This window comes from Tenrec ecaudatus, chromosome 9, assembly GCF_050624435.1.
Source record: "Tenrec ecaudatus isolate mTenEca1 chromosome 9, mTenEca1.hap1, whole genome shotgun sequence".
NCBI lineage: Eukaryota > Metazoa > Chordata > Mammalia > Afrosoricida > Tenrecidae > Tenrec > Tenrec ecaudatus.
Genome location: NC_134538.1, coordinates 123,024,153 through 123,049,425, shown reverse-complemented (window position 1 = coordinate 123,049,425; position 25,273 = coordinate 123,024,153). Strand labels below are relative to the sequence as shown.

Below are 25,273 nucleotides of genomic sequence, written 5' to 3'. Positions count from 1 at the left end.
TGGGGTGGTACAAATGACTGACAAGTTGGACTGCTAACTGGAAGGTTGGAGGTTTGAGTTCACTCAAGGGCACTTCAGAAGAAAGACCTGGAGATGAACTCCTGGGAAGTCATTGAAAAGTGGAGCAGAGATTTCTTCTTCTTTTAAAAAATCATTTTATTGGGGCTCATACAACTCTTATCAGAATCCATGCATACATCAAATGTGTAAAGCACATTTGTACATTCGTTGCCCTCAGCATTCTCAAAACATTTGCTCTCCACCTAAGCCCTTGGCATCAACTCCTCTTTTTTCTCCCTCCATTCCCCCTCCCTCATGAATCCTTGATAATTTATAAATTATTATTTTGTCATATCTTACACTGTCCAACGTCTCCCTTTACCCACTTTTCTGTTGTCCATCCCCCAGGGAGGAGGTTATATATAGACCCCTGTAATTGGTTCCCCTTTTCCACTCCACCCTCCCTGCACCCTCCTGGTATGGCCACTGTCAGCACTGGTCCTGAAGGGATCATCTGTCCTGGATTCCCTGTGCTTCCAGTTCCCATTTGTACCAGCGTACATCCTCTGGTTTAGGCAGATTTATAAAGTAGAATTGGGATCATGATAGTTGGGTGGGGGTAGAAGAAAGTTGTATGTTTCATTGTTGCTACACTGTACCCTGACTGGCTCGCCTTCTCCCCATGACCCTTCCATAAGGGATGTCCAGTTGCCTACAGATGGGCTTTGAGTCCCCACTCTGTACTCCCCCTCATTCATAATATTATTTTTTGTTCTTTGATGCCTGATACTGGATACCTTCAGCACCTCATGATCATACAGGCTGATGTGCTTCTTCTATGTGGGCTTTGTTGCTTTACAGCTAGATGGCTGCTTGTTTACCTTCAAGCCTTTAAGACCCCAGATGCTATATCTTTTGATAGCCAGGCACCATCAGCTTTCTTCACATTTGCTTATGCACCCGTTTTGTCTTCAGTGATCTTGTTGGGAAGGTGTGCATCATGGAATGCCGGTTTAATAGAACAAAGTGTTCTTGCATTGAGGGAGTACTTGAGTGGAGGCCCAGTGTCCATCGGGGCAGATTTTATTCTGACACATACTAGGTTGCCAAGCTGCAATTGGACTGGTACTTTCTATGTCAGTAGCTTAGTTCTATTTGTTGATAGGTGCCATTGAGTTGGTTCTGATCCATAGTTACCCTTGCAGTCATCTCTCATATCATCTAGCTTCTAGTGCATTAATTAGTGTTTTAGTTTTGATGTCCTAACTGCATTCTTTCCCTCCAGCTTTTTATCTTGAAATATTCTAAAAAGAAAATTAAAAGGCCAGTACTACAACCATCTGCAAAATTACATCTAAACGCCACAATTGCTTGCATCTTACAATGAACTTCCTTTAAAGAGAATTGATACTTGGTAAATATTATTTGTTCTCCATCTTGACATTGGCTATAGTATTTGGCTCATAATTCTAAAGAAGGTATAAAGAGTTTAGTTAGCATTCATCCAGGGCCAATGAATATACAGATGTACTTTACACAATTGATGTATGTATGGATTGTGGTAAGAGTTGTATGAGCCTCTAATAAAATGTTTAAAAAAAAGACTTAAGTAGAGAAAAAAAAAGAATTCATCCAGATACATTCTACCAGTTGCTTATCTTAAAGGCAGTTCAAATATTTAAAATTTGTGTAATTTTCCCTATTCTATACCCCATTTATACTTTACTATATTACCTACTAATGCAAAAGTAGTTTCATATATAACTAATTTTAAAAGAAAATATTCTAAAGTGACATTCACTTTAGAAATTTTCAAATTCTGTCCTTCTAAATCATAGAAACTTACAAAAATATCTGTAGAGGGAATTAGAACTGTTAATATATATTCTGCAGATGAGTAATGTATACACATAAAAATAAAAAAGCACTGCTACTGCGATGATAATTCATACATACACTGGATTATTCCAAAGACTGTAAACATGTCTCTCTGATCAGAGGGTAACTACAGACAAATTTCCTCAGTAATTGTCTCAGCTTCATTAGAGCGCTTTAATCAAAGTAGTGGCTTCCAGGGGGATCTATTATTGTATCAATTAACTGTAAGGCAGAGAAGTCCGCTTAGAAAGTGATAGTGAATGTTTTCAGGGGTGGGGGGAGGATCCCAAGGGCAATGACTTGATAGATTTTCTCAAAGGAGACAGGATGATTATGGGGACTGAAGAAATTACAAGAAAATGGAAAACTACACTGGTGAAAAAAAAGCCAGGAAAGGGATGCTGAGGACCCCCCCTCCCCAGTTCTTGAAGGGTAGCAAGGGGTTTTCTAAGAGCATTTCATTGGGATTTGGGAACATTTACTCCATTCTATATTCATGATCGTATTCTTTCAACTTCTTTTTGTTCCCCAAACTCAGAGAATATTCAAAAGGAATATGATTTAAACCTGGGGGCTTTTTTGATGTGTTATAAATTGAAGATTGCAGAATTCTTTGAGGAAGGATTAGAGCAGTGGTTCTCAACCTCTGGGTTGCGACCCCATTGGGGGATCAAACAACCCTTTCACAGAGGTTGCCTAATACATCCTGCATATCATATATTTACATTATGATTCATAACTATAGCCAAATTACAGTGATGAAGTAGCAATGAAAATAATGGTATGGTTGGGGGGGTCACCACAACACGAGGAACTGTATTAGAGGGTCGTGGCATTAGGAAGGTTGAGAACCACTGTTATAGAAGGATGGAAACACTGCCTTTAGAAGAATCGTGTATACTTGAATATAAGCCAACCCGAGTCTAAGCCGAGGTACCCAATTATTACCTGGAAACCAGAAAAACTGATTGACTCGAGTATCAGCCTAGGGTGGAAAATGCAGGATGTGAATTAACACAGAGACCAGAGGGGAGAGACGGAGCGCAGCCACAGACACATCCTTACTAATTCAGCTGTGGCCGTAAGTGAATCACTACGGGTGCTTCTGCGAATTGGAGCCATCCACGTCATAGGACGGCTCTGATTGGTTAGCTGTGAGTAAACAAACATTCAAAGCCCTGCAGTGTCAGCGGGGCTTTGAATGACCAGCGGAGAAACGACAATCACTGGTGAGATGTTACACCTCACTGGGGTACCACTGACCCGTGTATAAGCTGAACCCCAGTTTTCCAGCACAAAAAATGTTTTGTGCTGAAAAACTCGGCTTATACACGAGTATATATGGTACTTTAATATAGTCCTCTTATTCATTTGAAGCTTATTTATTATAAATAGCAGACAAGATCTTTTTTCTTTCCCTTTAGTTAAACAGGCTCATCATTGGACCAACTGTTATGGTAACGCTAAAAGTTGTAAAATGTCCTCTGAGTTCACATATTAAAATGATCTTACATTCCAAAATGAGCTTTATAAGGAGCTGCCTTAGTGCCGAGTGGACTTTCCCTTCACGGTAAAGCATTCTTTTGCTAGCAGGGAGATTACACTGCCTGGATGATGGCCGCTTGCGGCTGCATGTGAGGAGCCGGGATGGCGTGTGTGAACGAGCCACCGGCTCCGTTCAGACTCAGGGACTATGCAAGGCATGACTACACAGGACTGCCCTGGAGGGCTCCCAAGGCTACATGCGTTCATGGGAGCATGTGTGAACCACAGGCCTTTCAGCTAGCAGCTGACTGCTCAGCTATCGTGCCATCAGGCTGCACGATTTCTTCCCCTCCAACGTTTTAATAGACTAAGACCCCCTCAAAACTCACTGTCCACGAGTCAGTCTCAACTCACAGTGACTCTATGGGACAAAGTAGAACTGCCCTTGTGGGTTTCTGAAATGATCGATCTTTACAGGAGCAGACAGCCTCATCTTTCTCTTGTGCAGCAGCCGGTGGATTTGAACTGTTGACCTTGCATTGAGTAGCTCAATGCATAACCCACTATGCCATCAGAGGAGCTAAAAGAGTGCTTGAAGGTCAAATTACAGCGGAGTAGAGGAGAGTATGCCAGGTTATGTCACACAGACAGAGTAAGGCAGTGCAACTTGGGGCTATTGAAGCTTGCTAGAGACTGTTCAGGAAGCTAGTAGAGGACAAGGTGAGAGAGAGGCCTCAAGGGAAAAACACTGTCTTCTGGGGTCGGGGGTGGGTGGATGGTGGGTGACAACCCAGAGGTATGCACGTAAAAATCACTGCAGAGCACTGGTGGCCAGTGATCAAGTCACTAGAGTGCCCTCGATCCCTGGAACTGCCGAAGAAAACGTTCAGTCTTATGGAGACAGCAGAGATCAAGTAGAAGCTTTTGAGGTTAAAGGTCAAGAGAAGCATGTTCCTAAAGGACTCTGGGTGACAAAGCTCCTGATTGTAAAGGGTTCAGCTTGCCAGCTCCTTCTGCTCATTGTTCTCCAGTGAAAAACCGTGTGGGCTGGAGACCTTCCGAAACTCCCACAGTCTAACAGGGAATCCAAACTGTGTCAGATGGTTTCTAAATACAGAAATTAGACTCATCTTCTGCCCGAGTAAAGGGGACCTTGGGGATCAGAAGATGCCTTAAATCCCCTAAGAGTCTGGGTTACATTTCCTCTTTCTTAAAGAAAGAGGCCGATTTGCAGTTCATATGGGTTGTACATTACATCTGTTCAGCGCTTGTTCTACAGCATCTCAGAAAGCAACATCTATCCCAGTGAAGATTCCAGTTCCTCCCTCCCTCCCCCTGAATACCTTAAAGTCCAAACTCTAGCAAGCAGAGAAATAAGTATAGTCAATCAGTGTCTAACCAGGGGTCTTTTTCTTAAATAATTTGTGTAAACATACACCAGGTGAGAACTGAGGTGTCTTTGAGTCTCTCTTTGGCTAGCCTTTCAGGTCTTTTGGTGTTGATCTGCTCTGCCGTGTACTAAGGAAATCTGCTTTAAAGTGATTTTATAGCTACGTATTTCAGCTTTTACACATCCCATTTATTGCTGTCTTACTCCCTCTCCTGTGTCGTGCATTCCTCCTTTGCATGCTGGGAGTAGTAATAGTACTTCCTTTATAGAAATGGGTTGATAATTGAATGACATAATACCTGTAAACCACTTACCTCAATTTTCAAGTCTCATAACTGTAGCTATTATTTTCTATTAAAGGATGTGAAGGTGATTTATACCAACATCCAGGGCCATTTTTGGTGTCTTATGATGCTGTGATAGATGTGTTGTAGTTATACTTCGTCATATAGATATTGAGGCCACCCAGCTGTAGCACGAGGTTTCCTGGAATTTGAGCCTTCTCACCAAACTTGATGTGCTTCTGTGGTCATGCTCTTTATTCATCACACATCTGGGTTCACGTTCTTCCATGCACACAGTGAGAGCCTACTATTGCACACAAGGACAATCATGTTATGCCCTTTTCCTGACTTCTTTTGTAAAATGGCATCATCTTGCTCTCCGGAATGGAACGCCAGTGCACGCACAACGCAGAAGAGGAACTGATGATCAGTTTTATGGGGTGAACAAAATGAACGGTTAAGAAAACCCGAGGTTCACACAGACGCATTTAATTTGATCCCTCTCTTCCCAGGAATATTCTGATTCTCTGGTATAAAATCACTTGCATGCCTTCTGTAGACTTTGCTCTAAAATCAAAATGTGTGATGGCTGGTTTTTCTTGTTCACAAGGAGAAAAGAGCTGACTGTCTTCATGCATATTAGTCCACTTTTGTTGAGAGCTTCAGGGAATCCATCTATGAAATTCAAACTGACAAAAAGAAAAGATAGTGCATCTTACTGTTCTTTCAGCCCATGTAACTTTGTTTCCCACAGTGTGGGACACATCAATTAAAAATACACACATACGAACGAATGAATGAATGAAAGAAAGGAGAGAAAGTGCTCTCAGTATCGTGCCCAAACTCCCGCAATGCCTTACACGACTTTCAGGGGTTTGGAGGGAAGCGGGGAGAGCTAGCTACTCAATACTGTGCTGTTGTCAGATTATATTTTTACATAGGTGGGCGCTGTGTCAATGAGCGTGGAAAAGTGGAGCTGAAGCTCAAAATTTGAGATCAGCATAGTTTTTAAAATAGAGAAAACACTAAATAAGGGGAATGTAGAAATAACTTGTTAATAATGAGTAAAGATTGTTTTGACTACGTCTGACATGACAGAGCCGTTAACTCATTCTTCCGACTGACGTTGCTTTTTCTGCCTCCCGTTTTAGTGACAATTTCAACAAGCACCTTCTTTGACGGCCTGCTGGTGACAGGACTGTACACGTCTACGAGTGTTCAGACTTCCCAGAGCATTGTGGGGTCCAGCGCTTTTGGATTTGGTAAGTTACCCTGACCCAATGAACCGGTAATTGTGGCCATTTTATGCAGCTACCAATCATATTTGGGGGGACATTGGTTCTAGAAGATAAACACATTCAGCATTTTAGGGCAAATAGAAAGATGGCTGTGTGTTGGAATTCGGGTGCGTTGGAATGAGTAGGGTAGATGTGTCATCAAGTGTGACCTCACTGCTTACCTCTGCTGTTCCCTTGGCTGTGTGGTGTGTGTGTGTGCATTTTCATCTTCTGTTGTTGTGGCAGTTCAGTAACCCACTCCTCCAGATAGTTCTTACAACCCTGTGGTTGGTGAAAGTCATCATATTAAGTGTGTCAAGTAAGCACTGCAGAAAGTTAAAGACAGTGATTTTCATTAAAAGGTTTAAATTCTGTTAAGTGCTTAATACTTAAAACATCTATATGGGGGTAATTGGCTGTGTTGGACAGGGTTCTCTAGAGAAACAAAAGCAGATTGCTAGTAATTATATAAAAATATATTTATAAAGATAGATATATAATTACAAGAAATGAACCGTTAAATTATATACAGATAGATAATACAAGAAATTAACAGTTAAATTATAAAGCAGTGAGACACTAGCAGTCCTTTAAGGCTTGAGAGCTGCGAGTTGCCAGTCCCCTTCTGTAGAGAGAGCTGGGCTATATATATCTAGGCAGCAAACAGCAAGGCAGGTCCCCAACTGTCATCAACTGTCGGTCCCCAGCTCCAGAGATGAACATTCCAATCGTGTGGGTTTAAAGGGACCTCAACTTACAGCGACACAGTCCACAGGCTAGGCATCCCACAGGTAGTGTACCCCTTTAAACTGAGGCACAGAACAAGCAAGCCATTTATCCCTCTGCCCTTCAGTTAATCCTACTTGTGTTTATCGGCCAGGCTGGCACAATAATCTATCGCATTGCCTTCAGTCAGAGACCTGGCAGGTCAGCTAGGCAGAGGTGAGGAGGCAGAAGGCTGCCTGATGGTCACTAATCCCAGAGGATTCTCAGGGTGGAAATCTCTACTTTCCCCATCATGCTGTCAACATGTCAAGCTGGGATTAAGGACAACCACCGCAGCATCAAAAATATACATTTAAACTATTTGTTTATGTATGACATGAGATCATTGCTTGTACTCTAAAACTGGCAAGTTTGCCCCTGGATGTCCTACACCAATGTGTGATAGAATTGCAAGATCAAAGGCAGCCACGGGTTGAAGTCTTATTTTTATGGTGGTAAATAAAGGATTTTTACCTACACTGCTCTGTGAAAGGGCACCTCCTCTGTGTCCAGATGACTCCTTGATTGATGTGAAACACGTTGATGCTGTATCACCGCGCTGTTTCCCTCAGCTGAGACCCAGCTCCTCAGAACTTAAAGGAAACTGGAAGACTTTTAATCGTCATGTTAAATTATTTGACCATTGACAATTTGCCCCATTTCAAAGAGAGATCAGATAAGATCTGTTGGTAGCTTATTAGAAGTCTTAGTTATCATTGGAAAAAATTCCTCTGGCTTCCAGGCCACTTTTTCCTCTGTAGAGAGCAAAAATCAGCTTACAATCACATATATGAGATAAATATATGATACGATAGCTGCTATATTAGAACAAGATCCCCAAGTAGGGTTGACAAATTTTGCACATAGAAATACAAAACAGCTACATTTGAATTTTCGGTAAATGCATATTTTTCTTTAGTGTAAGTCTGTATTGTTTGGAGTCTCAGGGTAGTTCAAATGACTGACACATTTGGCTGCTAACCAAAAACTTGAAGGCTTGAGCTCTCCCCTTGGCATCTTGGAAAGAAGACCCGGTGGTGTAGGTTGGAATATTCAGCCACTGAAAACCCCCGGGAAGCACCGAAAACACTCATTACAAGATATTTCCTATGTAGCTTTCTATCTGTCTCTGAAATGCCGGGATGCCACCCTGAGTTGGAACAGACTCCTTGACAACTGGTCTAATGCAGTACTTTTGGACAAATTACACTGGGTTTTACTCCAGCCCGATCAAGTGAGAACATCTGGAGCATCCGGACTAGCAGCTGGTCATTTGTAAAACTCTCCAGGTGAGGGTCATGCTAGCCTAGGTGAGGACCACTGCCCTGGACCAGCTGCTAGTCCAGCAGCATGAGTGTCACCAGAGAGCTTATTATTGTAGAATCTCAGGCCTCGCTGCTTGGGACCCAGAGATCTTTTCTTTTTTTTAACCAAGTGCTCCAGGTCATTTCAATGCAAACTAAAGTTTGAGAGCCACGAGTCTTAGTCGGAGAGAGGTGCTCATTAAATAACGCTATGACTGTAGAAGCTAGCAAAGACACGCACTGAGTGCTGAGGAAGGATATACCGAAGACTAGACGTAGTCTGCGGTGAGTGGCGTAGCATTCTGTAGGAGTGGCCTCGGAGCTGAGAGCTGAAGGATGGCTAAGAGCTAATTAGCTCAGGGCCTGTGGATGGTGGGAAACAGCATCCTTGACGGAACAGCTTTCCCAAAGACACAGGGTGAGACCTGAGGAACACTCTGAGGAACTGACCTGGAAACTAGAGGAGTGTGTCTGGTTTATACACTAAGGAAGGGTAAAACTATTGTGGTTTTCAGGCTGATGACTCTACCAGCCTTTCCTTCAAGAGATGACTCTGGGGTCAGCACAGAAGCCAGGAGTGGATGCAGGAAGAGTCTGCTGTGATAGGACACCTCTCTGGCAAAGCACAGAAGGAACCCGGGTGCAGGATGGCATAGGCTTCAGTAAGAGACCTTGGGTAGAAGGGCTGCTGCCTGTGCAGTCACACCTGCAGATCCTGTCTCCACCTCTTACTCATTTTGTGTCCCAGTCAAGTCACTTGCCTCTTCAGAGCTAAAGTCTATCTCTATGAAATAGTCATGGTAATCATGCTTGCCTCAAAAGATATTATTGGGTAGCTGTGAACATTAGATGAGATGATTTATGCAAAGCAATTAGCACCCAGGAAACACACAATCAAATGAGCTAATCCAAAATTGTAAATCTTGATAACTGAAGCAGCTGGTATCCTTTAGTCCAGGAGTTTTATGTAATTCCTTAGGGACTGGGGAGAGAGAAAAAAATAGTTCTCAAGTGGAATGACTCATGAGCTTATCTATCTAGATTGTTTGAGAGGACTTGAGTGATGAACGTATGTATCATTTGTCAATTTGGGGGCTTTGGTTGAAGAGAACCATTGATGACCATTCATAATTATGTTGTAAACATATTTTGAAAGCTCATTTAATACACATGTCACCTCAAGCTTTTTGCTAGAAAGCCTTGCAGATAAGAGATAAGAGCTCACAACATACGGAATCCAGGAACAGGAATGTGAATAGCGATACCAAAAGGGTAGGGGTGAGGGGGTGGTGAGGAGCGGTGAAAGGGGAACAGATCACAATGATCGGCACATATTCACACACACCTCTCCAAGAGGAAGAACAATGGAAACCCATGGGGGAAGGAGACAGTGGTCGGTGTGAGATGTGAAAATAATAATAATTTATAATCTTTCAAGGGGTCATAAGGGTGGGGGAGGCATAAAAGAGGAGCTGATACCAAGGGCTCAATAGAAAGTAAATGTCTAGAAAAGAATGATGGAAACATATGTACAAAACATGCCTGATACAATTGATATATAGATTGTAAGAGTTCACAATAAAATTATCTTTTAATAATAATAAAAAACTAAGAATAAAATTGTTAGAAATTATTTACGATACTCAAGCATGAGGACATTTTCTCCAGTGGCTTTGGAATTCAATTTGATTGTGTAAGCAGCATTGGGTTTGAATATCTAGGCAGTTGTCACTGAGATTAGTATGTATTTTTATTAGCTTGAATTGGATTTAGCCTTCTATCGACCTGTGTTGCTGATTTGATGGGTGAAGAGCTCTCTGAGTATGGGCACAGCCCAATGTTGGTAGCTTGATTTCCATAATAAATGTTCCTTCTCCCACTAGGCTTCTGCCATTTCCGTACCATGAGTTTTGTATGGATGTAGAGAGGCAAGAACTTTATAAAGTTCTAAATACCTTTGTGTTTATCTATGATAGTGGTTACTAGTAAGTCCCCAAACAAAACATGATATACCCAAATATGGCTGAACAGATTTAATCTTAAAAAATAATGTTTTTGAGAAGGGGGGAAGGGAGACTCTGGATATGGCAAGATATGACAAAATAACGAGGTATAAATTACCAAGGGCACATGAGGGAGGGGGGAAAGGGGAGGGAAGGAAAAAAAAAAAGAGGACCTGATGCAAGGGGCTTAAGTGGAGAGCAAATGCCTTGAGAATGATTGGGGCAGGGAATGTATGGATGTGCTTTATACAATTGATGTATGTATATGTATGGATGGTGATAAGAGTTGTATGAGTCCCTAATAAAATGTAAAAAAAGAAAAGAGGAGAAAAAAATGATTAGGGCAAAGACTGTACAGATGTGCTTTATACAATTGATGTATGTATATGTATGAACTGTGATAAGAATTGTATGAGCCCCTAATAAATTGTTAAAATTAAAAAAGAAAAGAAAAAAAATAATGTTTTTGAATAGGATGCAGGAAATAAATTCCTTTGAGATAAAATGGTCACTTTGGGAAACGACTCCTTTCATCTTTGGTATTAGGTTGAACATAGTCTTTACATTTTAAAAAGGAAATGAAAGAGATCTAATTTGGTTAGATGAAAAGTAGGTATATTTTAAGAGTTGCTGTGTCTATAGTTTAGCAGTTTTAGTAGCATCAAACTGAAATAACGTGTCACTCTTTGATATAGAACAAAAGAGTTATTGAATACATAATATTAGGCTGTGACTTTTGATGGTATGTTAAGCAAACATGATTTGTTTGGCATTTCCCCAGCAAATTGAGAGAGACTAGCGTGTGATATGCATAACAGGCTGTGACAAATATTGCAAAGTTTAAAGAAGTACTCTTACTTCTAAAAGTTTTTTTTTCCTTCTGAAAGTTTTCATCTCCTTAATTTTAATTGTATAGATTGCACTACACTTACATCCACTGCCCTTTGAATATAGAATGTATGTATTACCAGCCAAAAATAGGCTATAATTATTCTTACGATGCTATTTATAATGTGATTCCACCAACATAGCTACAGTCTTTTATGCAAAACCAGGATTGTTTAAAATGTATGCCTCACTGACCAAAAATAGACAAAAGCCTAATAGCCAGAAATACATCGAAACAATAGCCATGCTAAAGATGACTGTAAGCCAGCAATGCATGATTTGAAATACCGCATTTTGCTTGTCAATGGAAGAAAACATGCTGCACCAGGGAGGTGTGATGTTTAATTATGGATATCTCATTGGGCATCCCAGAAAGAAAGAAAGAAATGCTCCCCTCTCTGTCGTTGGCTTTGAATTCCAGCTCAATCATGTAAATCTTGCAGGCTTATTGTGGTTGCTAAATGAAGAGCTATTTGAATATCCTTTTGTACAAAATTGTTCCATTTCCAGGGGCTGAAATGCATTTTACTCAATATTTAGTGTTCTGGCTCGCAAACCTAGAGATTTTACTCAATTTTCAGTATTCTGGCTCTAAAACCTGAGAATTGGGTTTGCGGTCCTGGAAAATAGCAGCCTCACTTATAATGGTTCGATCTCATGTAAAGTAAACCTTTGTGTAATGCAATGCCTAGATAATTTGCTTAGCTAATGCATCAGCTATGTTAGCAGTTTTCCCTCCGAATCTTTTGTCATTTTCTTTGAGTCACTTCTTTTTCTGTCATTCTCAGGCACCCTAGGTCCAATAATTTGCTACATTACAAAACTTTTAAAACGGTAAGATTTGGTGAAATCTAGGATCTGGGAAATGTAATGAATATTTTCTATCTAGACTCACCCCCCATCCCCGTCCCCACTCCCCTTAAACATTCAGTACATCATGTCATATTTTTAATACATAAGTTACACAAAATTTAATGTTATCAATGTTACATTTTAAATTGTATTAAAATTATAGACCTTAATGATCTCATCCCCTAAACCCCGTCCCGCCAATATAATTTGACACCCTAACTTAACATGAATAGGAGTATATTATGAACAAACTTCAAAGAGTTCCTGGAAAAAAATCCCATTATCTTTCCATTCCATATTAAATGTTATTTAAAAAAACAAATGATTTAAAGGTTTAAAAAAAGACTTCGATTTTCAGTCATTCTAACTACCCACTGTTGGGTTGATTCTAACTCCAAGTGATCCCATATATTGCACCAACTTAGGAGAAATGGGTACTTTGATCCTTGATGTGTTGTTGTTATTGTTAAGTGCTATTGAGTCTATTCTCATAGCGACCTTTCATGTCACAGCAGAACCAAACACTACTGGGCCCTGGGCCATCCTCACAATCATTGCTACGCTTGGGCCCATCTTTGTGAGGATCGTTCCGTTTTTCACTGTCTTCCTGCTTTACCACGCATGATGTCCTGCTCCAGGCATGGTCCCTCCTGATACCACGTCCAAAGCATGTAGACAGAGTCCCACAGCCTTCACTTTCAAGGAGCATTCTGGCTGTACTTCTTTTCGGACAGATGTGTGCATTTGTTTATTGTTTGGCAGGCTGAGCTGTATTTAATAGTTTTCGCCAACACTGGAACTCAATATAGCCATAGACCTCTTCTTCTTTGGTCTTCCTTATTCACTGTTCAGCTTTCAAATGAGGTGATTGAAAGTTTAATCATAAAAATGCAAGATTTATTTAAATGCTATATTTCATTGGCACCAAAAATAAAAGTAAAAGGTTTTATTTAAGCTTTGGTTTCCCTTCACATTATGACTTTCACAACTTGCTAATTATTCTCTCCGACTGCTTCTCTCAAATATTAGCTATAGTTTAGTCTTATGTATCTTGGCTGTGTAACTGGGATATTATAAATGTTCTGAATACATGCATATATTTAGGCTTAGTATCTGTAAAGAAGGACAGTAACTTTGAGCTTCATTAAATCGGAGCCTGTGTAATAGTTGTATTTACTTACTGGCCTAAATTATGCTGCTGTTTTATTCAAGATGAATTTTTCACATTTATTTTGTCTGTCTCATTAGGAGGAAATGCAAAAATAAATGCAATTTAACATACTTGAGGAGCCCAATGCTATGACCTTTTTGCATAGTAAGGTAAATGATCTATAATTAGCAAGAAAACTCCTGGTTAATTAAACAAATTACTTTAGTCAGTGGTACAAGGACTGGAACTGATAGGAAAAATTAGTAACAACTTCATATCTTATTTGTAGGGTATCAACCTAATCAGTTGGGTATGCTCACATTACCCTTAATAAGAGGCATTATCTAATATGTATTCAACATGTGATAAATAATTCAGAAAGTCTCCATCCCTAAATAGCTAGCTTTCAAATATCCACTATCAAGTTGATTTCAACTCGACGATCCTATAAACTCAAGTCTTAAAATAGTCACTTATTAAAATAGTGCATATGAATATACAGTGTTTGAATAAGTTAATGAACAAATTGATAATTAAATAAGACAAGTGTTCAGAAGCAACAGAAGGTCATGAGACTCAGAACACAGTGGAAGAGTTAGTAGAAAAAGGCTACTTAGGAAATGGCTCATTATATGCTCTCTGTGGTCAGGAAATGTTAGTTCCATTCCTGGCCCTGCTGCATGCTAATTTGGGCCCCATCCTGCCCTTCCCCGAGCCTCAGTGCATACGTTCATACAATGACACAGTACTAGTACCGGTTCACAGATTTGTTGTGTACATTAAATGAGGTTAACGTTCAAGTGTTTAGACTGCAGTGTATGTTCAGAATTGTTATTGTTACTGTGCTGTGGAGTCAGTTGCAGCTCATAGTGACCCTGCGCACAACAGAATGCAATACTGTTGCTGATCCCGTGCAGTCCTCACAAGGGTTCATTTGAGCCCATTGTTTCAGCCACTGTCAATCAAGCTTGTTGAGGGACGTCCTCTTTTTCTTTTTAAAAATCATTTTATTAGGGGCTCATACAACTCTTATCACAATCCATACATACACCAATTGCATAAAGCACATTTGTGCATTCATTGCCCTCATCATTCTCAAAACATTTGCTCTCCACTCAAGCCCCTGGCATCAGCTCCTCATTTTCCCCCTCCCTCCCTCCCTCATGAACCCTTGATAATTTATAAATTATTATTTTGTCATATCTTGCCCTGTCCAATGTCTCGCTTCACCCACTCTTCTGTTGTCCATCCCCCAGGGAGGAGCCCATATGTAGATCTCTGTAATCTGTTCCCCCTTTCCACCCCACCCTCCACCCTCCTGGTCTCACTACTGGTCCTAAAGGGATCATCCATCCCGGATTCCCTGTGTTTCCAGTTTCTATCTGTACTTGTGTACATCCTCTGGCCCAGCCAGACTTGCAAGGTAGAATTGGGATCATGATAGTGGGGGGGAGGAAGCATTTAGGAACTAGTGGAAAGCTTCATGTTTCATCACTGCTGCATCACACCCTGACTGGCTTGTCTCCTCCCCAACACCCTTCCATAATGGGATGTCCAATTGCCTACATATGGGCTCTGGGTCTCCACTCCACATTCCCCCTCATTCACAATGATAGGATTTTTTTGTTCTTTGATGCCTGATACCTCATCCCTTCGACACTGCGTGATCACACAGGCTGGTGTGCTTCTTCCATGTGGGCTTTGTTGAGGATTTCCTCTTTTTCAATGATTGGTAGAATGTCCAAGAGGAAACAGAATGACTAATGGTGGGAAGGATGCATCCAATTTCTTACGTGTAGAATTTAGAGCTGGAACTGACCTTCAGTTGAGTCTGGCGTGGTCGCCACCCCTGATGTACAAGGACGCAAACAAGGCCGAGAAAGGGCAGATGGTGGTTGTTACATGGGATGATGGTAAACGAGCGGATTAAACCAAGTATTTTGACCTGCAGTTCAGTTCTTGGCTCCCTTCACCCACCATTTGAGAAGTAATTCGCATATCATAAAAGCCACCATTTAAAAATATGCAATTCCGTGAGTTTTACTATATATGCTAAGGTTTGAAATCCTCTTAATTAAAGAGAATTTCCATCACCCAAAAAGGAAACTTCCTAACTCTTCAAATCAGTTCCACATGCTTCTTCCTTCCATCCTTCAGGAACGGTGCACCCACATCTTGTTGCTGTAGAGGTGCTCATTCAGAGATTTCTTTTGGGGTGAGCCACACAAACCATTGCCTTTGGGTCTGGTTTCTTTCACTTAACACAATCCTCTACAAGTTCATCCAGTAGTAGCCTGTCTCAATACTCTGTTACTTCTTATTACTAAATAATGATCCATTCTATCGATATAATACATTTTTGTTTATTACATTTTGGTAATATGACCTACTATCAGCTGATGGACATTTTGGAATTCTCATGTTCTTCAAAGAAGAAAAAAATCCAACCCACTGCCATTGTGTTCATTCAGATTCATAGTTACCCGACAGGACAGAGGAAAACCCAGTGCCGTCGGGTTTCTGAGACTGCAAATCCTTACAGGAGAAGACAGCTTCATCGTTCTCCTGCAGAGTGACGTGTGGGTCTGAGCCACTTGCAGGGAGCACCCCAGCACATACTGCACCAGCCACCAAGGGTCCTTTAAATGAATTAGGGCTGCACAATTGAAAAAAAAAAGTGTTTAAGGTCCAGGCAAAGCAATATGACCATCAGATTTCTTACATGTTCATCAGTGGTTTTAAAAAAATGCCTGAAGGCCCATGTTCCATGATGCCAGTCTGAAAAAGTAACCGTAGAAATCAAGCTGAACTTACTCAATGCAAGAACACGTTGTTCTATTAAATTGGCATTCTAGGATGCACACCTTCCCGACACGATTGCTGAAGAAAAATGTGTGCAAAGCAAATGTGGTGAAGAAAGCTGATGGTGCCCGGCTATCAAAAGATGTTTGGGGTCTTAAAGGCTTGAAGATAAACAAGCAGCCATCTAGCTCAGAAGTGACAAAGCCCACACGGAAGAAACACACCAGCCTATGTGACCACGAGATGTCAAAGGGACTAGGTATCAAGCATCAAGGAACAAAAAATCGTATCATTGTAAATGTGTTAGTGCAGAGTGGAGACTCAAAGCCCATCGGTAGCCAACCGCACATCCCCTTACTGAAGGGTTGTGGGGAGGAGATGAGCCAGTCAGGGTGCAGGGTAGCAACGATGAAACATATAACTTTCCTCTAATTCCTAAATGCTTCCTCCCCCCCACCCCCCCACTATCATGATCCCAATTCTACTTTACAAATCTGGCTACACCAGAGGATGTACATTGGTACAGATAGCAACCAGAAACACAGGGAATCCAGGACAGATGACTCCTCCAGGACTAGTGGTGATAGTGGCAATGCCTGGAAGGTGGAGGGAATGTGAGGTAGAAAGGGGGAACTGATTACAAGAATCTACATATGGCCTCCTCCCTGGGGGGTGGACAGCAGAGAAGAGGGCAGGGGGAGGCGTCGGACAGTGTAACATATGAAAAAATAATAATTTATGAATTATGAAGGGTTCATGAGGGAGGGGAGAGTGGGGAGGGAGGGGGAAAACGAGCAGCTGATATTAAGGGCTCAAGTGGAAAGCAGATGTTTTGAGAATGATGATGGCAACAAATGTACATATGTTCTTGACACAATGGATGGATGTATGGGTAGTGATAAGAATTGTGCAAGCCCTCAATATAATGATTAAAAAAACTTATTGCTGAATGTAGCTGTAAATATTATTTTGGATACATATGTATCAAATGAGTCACAAGTACAATATACCACCTGTTGTATAGGAGGGTCAAAAAAGTTTAACACCCCCCCAAAAATTATTTATTTAGAAAATGACTACACTTCACTGTATAGAGTTCTTATCTTCTCAAATATAATATTTTCAATGAAAAACATGATTAATTTAGAGATTTTGAAAATAAAGAATTGCCATGAAAAAAAATAGAAAAAAGAAATCAAGCTGAATCACTCGGTTTGTCTGCCTGCTTCCCAGACAAGAGGCACAGGCCTTAGGAGCCGTGTTTTTTACTGTAGGGCCCTAAACCTTCAGTGCCAGTTTTTACACTGTGTGACACAAAAGCTAAGTCTGGCCAATCACGTTTACTCTGCTGGAATTTGGAATGACACCCATCCTTCTCTCCATGAACTGCATCTAAGGTACATGCCAGCATTTGGGGAGCTCTGGACAGCCTTCGGCCACAATGGCCTTGGGAAATCTGAGCAGAGAGAGGCAGAGCTGTCTGAGTTTCTTGAATCTTCCAGGCGTGCAGTTTCGGCTGTTGTCCTAACAGGCTCACCTATTTAGGGGTTCCAGTAACAGAAATAGCTAACATCTATCAAACACGTGATATATGTGATAGGTGTGTTACAGGTATTTCAACTCTCATTATCCTACCCGAACAAAACAATTATCCTTATTTTGTAGATAAATGATCTGAGGGACAAAGAGAGTAAGTAATTTGCCCAAAGTCATGCTTAGGAAGTCAGAAACCTATCATTCAAATGTCAACTCTATAGCCTCTGATTACCCCCCTCCCATGTTAGCTTCAGCCAGCTTGAGGTGGTTTCTACCAGAGAACCTGATTAAGAGCTCTCTCTGCAGTAGGCCTGCATGTCACTCCCCATGTCTCTTGCCCAGCCTCACCCCACTGCTCTCCAGTCACCCGCTGATGCCACACACACAACGTCCACCCTGTGCGCCCCTCAGTACACCCACACACTGCCTCTCAATCCCAGCTCTAGACCCCTGAGGCCATATGCTGCTGAGTGGAGTCCACATCAGCAACCCTGCAGGGGAGTAGAACTGCTCCATGAGCTTCCCAAGACTGGGGTCACCCCCCCATCCCCCTCAACTTCCCCACCCCCCTGGGTCGCTATGAGTCAGAATTGACTCGTCAGCAGTGAGAAATTTATGAGAAACAAACAAAAAAACCCTGTTTTGTTGGCATATAATTCACATATCACACAATTCAATCACACCACCATCCAGGGGACCACCTGGTGCCCTCAAACTGCAGACATGCTGGTTAGCAGCCAGGCGCAAACCACAGCACCAGGGCTTCTGATTTGTTGTTGCGCCCCATCAAGTGGGTTCTGACTCACGTCCGAGTGGAACTGCCCCATAGACTTGCTTTCTAATGCTTTACATCTTTATGAAAGCAGGTGGCCATTGCCTTTCACCCACTGAGGGGCCACTTAGTAGGTTTGAGCTGCTAACTTTTCACTTAGCAACCTAGCTGCTGTTGACCACCGTGCCAGGCGCTGGTTACTCACTCACTCACTCACTCACTCACTCACTCACTCACTCACTCACTCACTCACTCACTCACTGACTTGCTGTCATCGAGGCGATTCGGGTTCCTATAGGGTCCACAGGAAGGGGCCCTGTTGGTTTCTGAGACTGTGACTTTTTTTCTCAAGTCAGAATGATTTTTGAACATTTACTGTGCTTCAGGTGAATGTTTACATTTAAAATTAGTTTTCCAATCAAGAATTCATGCACAAATTGTTCCAGCACATGGGTGCCAATCCCACAATGTGTCAATACACTCCCAGCTTCTCTCCTGGATTCCCAATGTCCAATCATGGACTTTCTCCTTTCCTTCTCATCTTTGATTTGGGCCAGATGCTTCCCTTTTGGTCCCATAGAGTAATGAACATATTTTTCACAGGTTGAATATTTGGTTTCATAGGATTAGCTCTTCTTTAGCTGAGAGGTGGCTTCCAGAGCTGCTCTTGGGTTTCAAGTTGGGAAGTTGTTTTTAAGTAATAGTCTCAAGAGATCCTCCAGTATCTTTCAGACCAGTGAATCTGGTTTTTTTCTTTTGCATTTGAATTTTGCCCCACATTCTTATTTAATAATTCTAACGGAGACCTTCTATACAATGGTCAATATGGGTAGGAGTAGCCAGGCACCATCTAGTTCTGGCCCAGGCTGTGGTTCATGTCACCCATTAGGCCTTTGAACTAATTGCTTCCAGGAAGCTCGTAGCTCTTTATGGGAGTAGAAAACCTCATCTTTCTTGCATGGTGTGGCAGGCAGGGAGTTTCAAACTGTGGGTCTTCCACTGAAACCAGCTCCCCCAGGGCTCCTTGGTTAGGTTCTTGACTTTCCTTTGGCTCTATCTGCTGGGAAGACTGTCCACCCTCTTTTAGGGCTTCTTGCTTTCCTCACCTCCTCTGCTGATCCCTTTTGAGCCCTCCTCTCTGTCTCCATCTTTGGGGAACTTTTCCTTTTTCCTCCATGCTCCACTCTGTTTTCTTAACAGCCTCCATCTGCTCCATATTGAATTTGCTTCTTCAGAAAGTCACTTTTACCGCTATGAGGATGAGAAGGGCTAGTCACCTTGACTCTCAATGGCACCTAACAGTGCTCAGTAATATTCATCGATGAATAACCAATAGAGGCCACTGGGTATTAATGGGATATTTTACTATGGAATGATCATTTGTTTTGTAAATACGTACATGTGAATGCAAATGTCTGTTCATGGGTGAGACAGGAGAGAGAGGCAAGAGAGTCTGTCACACGAAAATAGTTATTTAAATGTATCTAAGTATGTGTATGTATACACATGTGTTTACAATCTGTACATGCTTTTAAAGCCAGACAAAGGTGTACATTTTGTCACCAAAGATCTTGGGAAAATTCATCATCCTGGCTACCACTCTGTCCCTTGCCTTCCTGCACACAGCAGACAGACACCCTTGCTTCCAGAGGGGACAGTGACTGATTAAGTGTCTATTATAGGGTCAGGGAGAAAGGTTTGCTCTCAGGAAGATTTAGAAAGCCCCAGAAACTGTCTAGAGCCATTTTGAGTCAGAATCGACTGGATATCAGTGGGTTTGGTTTTATAGAATCCAGAGGATAGAAAGTATCTCAAGAAAATTTTCAGTTCATAAATGTTCCATGGAAACCACACTCATTGCCATTAAGTTGATTTCAGCTCATAGGACTCCGTAATGGAGGAGAGCTGCCCGACAGGGCTTCCAAGGCTGTCATCTTTATGGAGGCAGACCACCACGTCTTTCACCCACAAAACAGATGGTAGGTGTGGAACTGCTGACCTCTGGATTCGCAGATGAGTGCTTTAATCACTGTGGCGCCAGCATTTCTCTGATGTCTTAGAATAGGTCAGGGTGTTGATCATATATGATGGTGCCTTGGGCCTATGGAAGTGGATCCTGTAGGTCCTGGCTCTTGATTAATCATCTTATCCAGCCTCGCTTGTGCCCCAGGCCACTCCAGAAATAGCTTACTCCTTTCAGCCAAAGCATATTTCTTACATTCCTCCCAGCAATTTACAGGTAGCAGTAACCAATTAATCATCTAAGAATCAAAAGTTCTGCTTCCCATGCCCCTGTATTCTTACCAAACCCTTATTTCCAAAGTAATTTACATGTCAGTTTTCTAAAGACACACCACACAATCTGGATAGAGTAATACAGTCCGGTAGGCAGAACTCACTGAAAAATAATTTGTTAACCAAGTCCCATGCTTCCATGACGGAAGCTATTGCAGCGAATCCCACCCTCATGATGGCAATGGCAGGAAGCAGAGTGGGGCCACATCTAACCCCCTGCAGTTCCCCCGGATAATTGCCACAAAGCAGAGGTCAGACGTGCCTCACCCACCACCCCCTTTAATTGTATTCATTCTACTTCTGTGGTTGGGTTTGATAAGCCACTGGAATGGTCATACAGAATTTAAAGATAATGCTCACCATCATGTGGTTTTATTAGGAAGTTAACAGCTTACAATTCAGGTCAGACAGTTTCTGGCATGTCTGCAGGAAGCTCTCTCTCCGGCCCTCTCCCCTGGATGTGCAATGTTACAAGGACTTTTAGGGTTACCAATATCATGTCACTTCACCCAAAGCCTCAGCCTGCACTATGGCACTCAGCTCCAGCTTTGTGGGTTAGCAAATCCAACTCTCCTAATTAAGTGGCCACACACAGCCTGCTCTGCTGTTTTACTTGTTCTGTGGACTGGGAAGTCCTCTGTTTCATCTTCTGCTCTGGCTCGTGGTTCTGCTGCTGCTGCCTCTGTACCAGGCCTGGTGTCACAGCTGCTCTCTTGGATCAAAGAGATTCAGAGTGTGGGGAATCCCAGGGTCCAAAGGATGTGCTCCATTCCTGGCTCTTCCCATGTGCTGCTAGCAATTCCGCCTTTCTGCTCCTAAAATGCCCGATTTTGTTCCCAGCAGGATGGCGACCACAGTGAATCCGGTCAACCAACCACTCCAAGCTGAATCATATAATTCCATTAAGATACTTTCCTCCACAGCTTACCGAGTGAGGAGCCCTGGTGTGTGGTTACAAGTTGGGCTGCTAACCTCAAGGTCAGCATTCAAAACCACCAGTCTTTCTGAGGGAGACAAACAGGACCTTCCACTCATGTAAAAGTTATAGTCTCTGAAACTCATTGTTCTATAGGGTCATGAGTTGGCATCCACTCAGTGGCAGTGAGTTCCTTCCCAGACCCAGCAGGAAAACCAAGGTTGCTTGGTGAGGGTAGCAACAAGTATACCTAGAAGATCCTTAAATAATTCATGCATTTCAATAGTTAACTTTAAAAAAATCTCTTATCTTTCCAGAAATAATGACTCTACAACTTCTTGGGAATGTATTCTATGATTATTTCAATTGAGAAGATTAAGAAAGAAGTCCTTGTATAAATGTGCTCTGCTTCTAGCCCCTTTCTCATAGAATTTCACTTACAAGGGTTTGTTAAAAAGTAACCAAGTCTCTAGGGGAGGAGATGGGTCAGTCAGGGTGCAATGTAGCACTGATGAAGAATACAGCTTTCCTCAAGTTCCTAAATGCTTCCGGACACCACCCCCCCCCCATCCCAGCCAACTCTGAGGATCCGAATTCTACCTTGCAAGTCTGGATAGAGCAGAGGTTGTACGTACACTGGTGCATATAGAAGCTGGAGGCACAGGGAATCCAGGGTGGATGATACCTTCAGGACCAGGAGTGTGAGGGACGATACTGGGAGGGTAGAGGGAGAGTGGGTTGGAAAGAGGGAACTGATTACAAGGATCTACATGTGACCTCCTCCCTGGGGGACGGACAACAGAAAAGGGGGAGAAGGGAGACGTCGGACAGGGCAAGATATGACAAAATAATAATTTATAAAATATCAAGGGCTCCTGAGGGAGGGGTGAGTGGGGAGGGAGGGGAAAAAAGAGGACTTGATGCAAAGGGCTTAAGTGGAGGGCTAATGCTTTGAAAATGATGAAGGCAAAGAATGTACAGATGTGCTTTATACAATTGATGTATGTGTGGATTGTGATGAGTCGTATGCGCCCCTAATAAAATGTCTAAAGAAAAAAAATACGTAACCAAGTCACTTGTTTTCTTTACTCTAGGCAAAAATCACATTCCTCGTAATACTCATCTGTTTCCTGTCTCCCAAGTCATTTACGTGCCAGTTTTCTCTAGACACACCACAGGATTTAAATAGAGTAACATAGTACAGTAGGCAGAAATCACTGAAAAATAAATTCATTAAAAAGTAAATCCCTGAATTAGAATTCTAGTTGCTGTTTTCTCTTCCTTCTTGTTGTTCTAAGCTGCCGTCCAGTTGGCCTCTGACTGCTGGCCACCCTATGTTTTACAGAGTGAGGCTGCCCCATTGCATGTTCTTGGCCATTATCTTTATGGAAGCAGATTGCCGGGCCAGTCTTCTGTGTTCTCCTCCTTACTTCTGCTCACTCCCATCTAAATCTACCAAAGAATACAATCAGTGCACATTTTTAGCAGGTTCTGGTGGAAGTTGCTGCCACGCCATATAAATTTCGACTTTGGAAATTACTTTGTTGTAATTTTTTTCTGCTTCGGTGTTAAGGATCTATTTCTGAAGTGATTCTTCTGTCTTGGAAAAGTGTAAGCTTACTTGTATGATTAGAGAAGACCTTTACCCTCTTTACCCCTGTGCCTGAGCAGGAAACAAACCAGGACACAGCACTGGGACACCGTGCCTTGCCACTCCAAAGTTTTTAAGAAGAAAATGCTAGAAAATTCATTTCTGCAGATGAAGTCCTATCTCTCACTAGATAAACACAGAGCAGAGAATACTTGTCTCTTTTCTTTTTGAAGCAATCATTTAAAACACCAATTAGGAAACTTGGGTCTTGGCTGATAAGCAGTGTGCTGCTGTTTTCTAGGAGTGTGATACTTTTCAGGGTATGTGACTGACCGTTTCAACAAGACACAGGACCCACGGATGTGCTTCAGGGAGTAGACCTCACTGATCGACCCTGACATGGCAATCATTTTACTTGTAATGTTGTTTATCCTTGAAGTTTCCCAGCCCTTTCCTTGGCTTCCAGATAAATGATAACTGATTATATATATATATATTCCACGTTCCCAATCATTTATTTCTAAGTACGCTTGGATGAAGCAGCAGCTTCTCTTACTGGTTGTTATGATAGTTGGATAGAACAACATAACCTAATTTTATAATTGTATTATTTCCTAGAAATAATTCTAATAGCCATCTTTTAAATATTTTTAAAAATTACAGTGAAAGTATATTCTTGGCATCTTATGGAAAATAGTTCTGGATGTAATATATGAATTTGAAAATAGATATAGGAGTCCACAAGAGGCACTTTACCGAATGCCAGCTCTGTTTCCACTTGTCTTCTGTTTTGTAGCTTGCATTCAACCCACTAATGCTGAATTTCGCATTTAGCCTAATAGACGTGTAGGCTGCTTTCTGAGGCAAGCACACACTAAATTACTGTTTTCAGGGCTCTTGAGTGTCTGAATGGAAAAATACTTGTTAGTGTGGGAGTTGCCATTTTGGAAAACTGAATAGCAAAAATTGTTAATGTTTGGGTAAAAGTTCAGGCTGAGCTCCCTCCTGATTGTCTTCCTGCGAGTTTTCGTACATCTCAACCCTGTTGTCATTATTGCTAATTACTTAGGTTATTTCTGGTTCTCTTTCAGAACTCTAGTACACAGAAGAGAAAATAGATGTCTCCGTCAGAGATATTTTGCCTGTCCTTGTTTTGTTTTTTAAAGCAATTAACTATCTGCATCAGGAGAAGGTTCTTTTCAGCCTAGCTGATGTGAACCAACTTGATATGGGAGCCTTTTAAAGGAAAGAATAGGAAAAATGAAACATGCGTTAGTAATCCAAGGCAGACTCCGTTGGGGGTTGGCTTCTGTTTTTAGACATTGAGACAATGGGCCAGTTCTAGAATAATTACGCGGATGATGAAGTCTAGGCCACCACCCTCTCTCGCGCTCTTTCTTCTAGTCCCTGTTTCAAAAGGGCCTGAGATCAGCACATCTTAGAGTGAACTTAATTGTCTTGTATTCACAGCAGCATTTTGCACACTTGCAGACGTTGGTGATTCGATATATTCATAGGCCTTACACAGAACAAGAGAAGGATGTGTGTTGTTTTAAAAAGCGTGGGGTGTGCTGGTTGAACAAAGGTAAACATGCTTGTTGCTGTTAGGTGCCCTGGGGGGCTCTGCCTCACGGAGGGCTCTGTGCGTGACAGTGCAATGCCACCTGGGCCTGGGCCATCCTCTCAGTTGCCCTTGGGGTTGAGTTGCAGACACTGCCCATCCGACTTGTCAAGGGTCTTTGGGTGTATTTCCTATTGTCTAACTCAACAAAATTGATAATTTTAAAGAATATGATTGGATAGTTTTTAAGTATATTATCTATTTTACAGCCATCACCTCTATCCAATTCTAAAACTTTCCATCACCACAAGAAAAGATCCCCTGTGTCTGTTACCAGTCAATCTCAAATTCACCCTCGCCCACCCTTTGTATCCCTGGCAACCATGAATTTACTTTTTGTCTCTATGGATTTGTTTATTTTGGACATGTCATACAAGTGAAATCACACACTGTCTACCTTCTTTCACTTAGCACAATATCTCTAAGGTTTATCCATATAGTGACAGGTAATAGTAATTTATTCC

The 25,273-nt window shown here is 41.9% G+C and overlaps 1 protein-coding gene across 1 annotated transcript in view; it reads left to right on the top strand.

The window, feature by feature from the left end:
- Positions 1 to 25,273, top strand: part of RELN (reelin) — a 509,976-nt gene that overhangs the window by 69,968 nt on the left and 414,735 nt on the right. The window contains exon 2 of the mRNA XM_075558514.1: positions 6,189 to 6,299. Within this exon, the coding sequence (XP_075414629.1) occupies positions 6,189 to 6,299 (111 nt within the window). The remainder of the gene's footprint in view (positions 1 to 6,188; positions 6,300 to 25,273) is intronic.